The sequence below is a fragment of the Microtus ochrogaster genome, unplaced genomic scaffold (genome assembly GCF_000317375.1).
Source record: "Microtus ochrogaster isolate Prairie Vole_2 unplaced genomic scaffold, MicOch1.0 UNK47, whole genome shotgun sequence".
NCBI classification, from domain to species: Eukaryota; Metazoa; Chordata; class Mammalia; order Rodentia; family Cricetidae; genus Microtus; species Microtus ochrogaster.
The window spans coordinates 972839-977508 of record NW_004949145.1 but is presented as its reverse complement, the minus strand read 5'-3'; the positions used below and the strand labels follow the sequence as shown (position 1 = coordinate 977508).

Below are 4670 nucleotides of genomic sequence, written 5' to 3'. Positions count from 1 at the left end.
CCCCACTGCCTGGCCCAGTTTTCTTTTGTTGAGTTGAAACAAGCGGACATGAATCCTGGGAGGCCAGGTCATGTGATTGTTGTGGCATGTGTTCCCAGGCCATCTGCAGCAGTCCATTTAAAGAGGTGGTGGGAACAGGGAGCCCAGTTTGACAGGAGATCTGCCTGCTTCTACCTTCTGAGTGTTATTAAAGACATGTGCCCCTACATCTGCCCTTTTTCTCTTTGGTTTGTTTCTTGGGCAGTTTGTATCTATCTGTCTGTTCATCTGTCCATCTATCCATCTGTCTATTTGTCTATTTATGCACTGTTTTTTTAAAAGCATTTTGTTTCATTGATTTTTCTTAACATTCTGTTTGGAATTTAGCTGATTCTCTGTCTCTGTCACTGTCTCTGTGTCTCTCTGTGTGTACGTGTGTGTATGTATGTCTGCCTGTCGCTTCCTCTTCCCAGCCCTTGGTTTACTTTGATATTTTTTTAAATCCAGTTTTTATTTTTAAGTTGGAAGCTTAGTTCTGAGCTTCCATTTTTTCTGATATCTACATTAACTATTTTTTTTCTGAAAAAAAAAAAAAACCTTTAGTTGCCAGCCTCAAGTCTGGACATGTATTTGTATTTTCATTTGGTTCTAAATTTGATTTTCAAAATGAAGAAAAATCTACTTGGCTATTTGATTCAAGTTAGAGGAGATTATATGACACTTTTATATGTATCATCTGGCTTTGTTATTCTGAAAGATTTATTTTTAATTATGTGTGTCTCTGTGTGGGTATATGCACATGTGTAGAGATGCCCTCAGAGGCCAGTAAAGGGTGTGGAATACCCTGGCGCTGGAGTTACAGGTGATTGTAAAGCTCTCAGCTGAACTCAGGTCTTTTTCACACTTAACCACTGAGCTACCTCTCCAGCCCTGATTCATTTTTTTCTTTCAAATTATTTTCCTAAAAATGTACTCTTTGATTTGATTCAATATTTAGGATAGTGCTAATTCTCAAATATTTAGGAGGTTTGTAAATCCCTTTATATTAGTTTTGTACATTTGTTTGTTTGATACCTAACCAGGACAAATATGGTATCATAATTTGTGCTGTCAGTCCGTTTGTCTGGAAACAGAACACATTATGCTATAATTCCTTATTTACTTATTCAGAGTCAATATGTATTCTGTAAGCATAGGAGTATGACAACAGACACTGAAGAGACAAGTAACAGAGTTTGTCAGTTATTCAGCTGTTGGTCTTTCTGACTCTGGAACAGCCTTTTCTGTGACACTGAATTGTATTGACCTTACCTGTGCTGTGCAGGCATCTCAAAGGCTTCCTTGATTGCTCTAATCAGGAATCTTAGTTATTGAGATCATGAGTCCTTGAAAAGGAGGCCAATCTAGAGTCAGGAGACGGGACTGATGGTGGCTGCACTAATAGCAATGCCACATGTGCTCTTTCCAGTGAGGTCATTGTGAGCAACAAGCCCTCAGTTCCAGAGCATAGTCCCTGTTTCTACATGTGGACATGAACAGGAGGAACACAACAGCCAGTGTGTGTGAAGGGGAATTTAAAGGGTGGTGACAAGAGGCTGGGTGTTGTGGCACACGCCTTTAATCCCAGCGTTTGGGAGTCAGAGGCAGACAGCTCTCTGTTTGTTTGAGGCCATCATGCTCTACACTGAGAGTTTTACATCAGGCAGGGCTACATGGTGAGACCCTGTCTCAAAAGCATGAAGAAAAAAGTAGTGAGAAGAGGTAACTGGAGCTCTGACACGAGGCGGCGCTCTTGATGATAAATGAATGTCAAAAACAAACTGCCGCCGCGGCGGGGAAAAAAGCCTTCTCAAGGTCAGGGACATCGTACAAGGAGGGAGCAGAAAGATGTAAGAGTCTGAAAATGGTGGGGAGCGCTGTGGAATGCTTCTGGACTGTGCTGCTCATGAGTTCACAGAAACTGTGACTCTTGCCTAAGACTGGGCCAATGAGTATTCCACCATGGATAGAAGGGCTTACTTACCCCGCCACACTTAACTGAGAAACTATTGGCAAAGGAAGGCAGCTGGGATAAAGAAAGGGAGCCATTTTTCTTTGGTGATGTGCCTTCCCATCCCACCCCATAGATTGCCCGTGCTCAAGTGGATGGTCAAGGCATGACCCATGATCACGAAGCACCAACTGGATTCAGTTGGTTATATTAAAAAACAAAACAAAACAACAACAAAAAACCATGAACGTGGAAGTATTGGGGGTGTCTGATGGGGGTGGTTGGGAGAGCAAATGAGTTGGATATGACCAAGATACGGTGTCTATACAGATCTGAAATTGACAAAGAATAAGCATTTTAAAGGAGCATCCCAGAAGAAAATCTGGGGAAGATAGCAGACCTAGAACCTGGTAGTACATGTAGCGGGGCCTTTTGAACACCATGTATTAGCGTTGAGGTGGTCGCAGCAACTAAATCCCAAGACGACTAGCAACCTCCAACCAGAACCACTGTGCATGATTTGTCAAGGCCCACATATTACCCCAGCCCAATTTACAACATCCCCCCAACTCCCCTCAGTCAAATCAACTTCAAACGACCCGCCGGTCGCCCTGCCCCTGCCGCGGCGCACGTACACTCCTACTGCCACCTCAACTCCCAGAAACCTCTGGGGAGCTATTTGGTATCTCGTGCGACCCGTGTTTCCGGCAGGGTACCGTAGTTCACAGTAGTGGTCTCCCCTCACAGGGCTGGAGCCCGGCAGGCTGAGTCCCGCTCGGCGCCACTGATTTTTTTTTTCCTGCTGCGGACTACACTTCCCAGCGGGCCTTGTGCGCAAGCAAAGTCCACTTCCGGCTCGTTCGGGCTGAACTGCCTGAGGGTCGGAACCTTCGGGGCCGGGTTAGGCAGGGAGAGGGCGTGGCTGGTCGGGGCGTGGCGGGGGTGGACTGGAGGGTGCGGGTGTGGCCGGGGGTGTGGCCGTGAGGCGCGGCCTTGGAGGGCATCTGCGGCCTGGCCAGGAGAGCGGGCGACCCTCGTGTGACATGCGTGGGGAGGCGAGTGCGGGGCCGTGCGAGCCCCGGGCCCCCCTGGGGTGCGGCGCCCTCTTCACAAAGCCCAGGGCTGGTGGAGGTCCTGTGGTGGGGACTTCAGTCGCTCGTGGGCGCCCCGCCCGGGGCAGGCCGCGCTCCAGGAATGGCCTGGCCTTCCAGGGCGGGCACGGAGCAGTGACCTCGGGGCCTACGCACAGAGGTGAGTGACTTGTGTCCAGCCTGAGTGGACAGAGATGAGTCTATTCTGGGTGTGAAGGGAGGGTAAGGTCCAGAGGTTTGAGTCCTTGGTGCTGGAGATGGTGTCTCTGGACTGAGTGCGAAGTTAAACGGGAATCAACCCTTGAAAGCGCAACTTTGAGCCAGAGCAGTCAAGCAGAAGTGTAGCGGGGACGTTGACGACGTCAGGTCACCTTAGTTTAGACTTGTCTCCATGCCCATGTTTCAAGAGAGAAAACTCCCTGGGTGGCTGGAGAGATGGCTCACAACCATCCCTAACTCCAGTGGCAGGGGTTATAATTCCTTCTTCTGAACTTCATGGGTACAAGGCACACACATGGTGCACTTATATACACGCAAGCAACACAAACACATAAACTTTCAAAAAAGAGACAGCCCCACTCCCCATTCCACCTTTTGCCTACTCCAGCACAGGGAAATAGCGGGATCTCATCTCTTCTTTTCAAAACGGTTCTACCCTGCTTGTGTAGGGTGTAGTCTTGTGTAGACTTGGTATCTAGCCCTTCCTTTCCCCAGCTCTGCTTTCCAGAGATACCAACTTCCTCCAGGAGAGTAACCGCAAACAGGAAGCTACCCCTACGGGGACTAAACTTAAAGCCCAGTCTCAGGTGAGTCACGTTTTCTCTCTGCTTCCTGAAATAGTCTTGCTTTTTCACCACTTAATGATGTTTATTTTCTCTGAAAAGTTTTCAGTTTAAGAGACCTGTTCTGGGCGCTGTTTCCTCATATTCTGGTGAGTGATGGGCTACAGGGATAGCTTCAGAGTGATCAGGGCTCTTCCTCTGCCTTCCTTTTCATCTCAACAGTTCTTTTTTAGTTGAAAAAAATGATGTATCCCTTTTCTTTGTTCCACTTGTCTCAGAAGGACTTTTCTTTTTTTGGACAAGGATTATCTACACAGCCCTGAGTGTCTCTGTAGACCAGCCTGGCTGTGAACTCACAGAGGTCCTCCTGCCTCTGCCTCCTGAGTAGAGGGATTAAAGGTGTGCACCACCAAGCCCTGCCTCAGAAGGGTTCTTATGTTCAGGAATGCAGCAATCTTTCTACCTGTTTTCTTTGATGTCCTCAATGTAGAAGAAATATATTATGGCTAAGTTCCCTTTAGGGTTTGAGGCAAGGGCTCAGTGGGAAGAACACTTGCTCTGTAAGTATGAGGACCTGAGTCTGAATCCCTAGTACCTATGTAAGAAGGCAAGTGTGTTCCTGTAGACCTCAGCGTTTCCAGGCAGAGGCACATACATTCTAGAGCTCTCTGGCCCATCAGCCTAGCCAAAAGGTAAACTTCTTCTAATTTAGTGAGAAACTGTCTCAGAGCAGTAAAAGGAGCTGCTGAGCATGCTGGTCTCGGTCTCTCTGTCTCTCTGTCTCTCTGTCTCTCTCTCTCTCTCTCTCTCTCTCTCTCTCTCTCTCTC

General features: G+C 47.6%; 1 protein-coding gene across 3 annotated transcripts in view; it reads left to right on the top strand.

Annotated features, from left to right (window-relative positions):
• The window catches only part of LOC101992095 (zinc finger protein 28), a 38463-nt gene that overhangs the window by 20397 nt on the left and 13396 nt on the right, over positions 1–4670 (top strand). For 2 of the 3 annotated variants that reach the window (XM_013354525.2, XM_013354526.2), the window contains exons 1-2: positions 2949–3220; positions 3775–3866. In XM_013354525.2, the coding sequence (XP_013209979.2) occupies positions 3013–3220; positions 3775–3866 (300 nt within the window). In that variant the 5' untranslated portion in view covers positions 2949–3012. Of the gene's footprint in view, positions 3221–3774; positions 3867–4670 lie in introns of those variants that run through there. The other variant, XM_026777140.1, reaches the window with a different exon arrangement.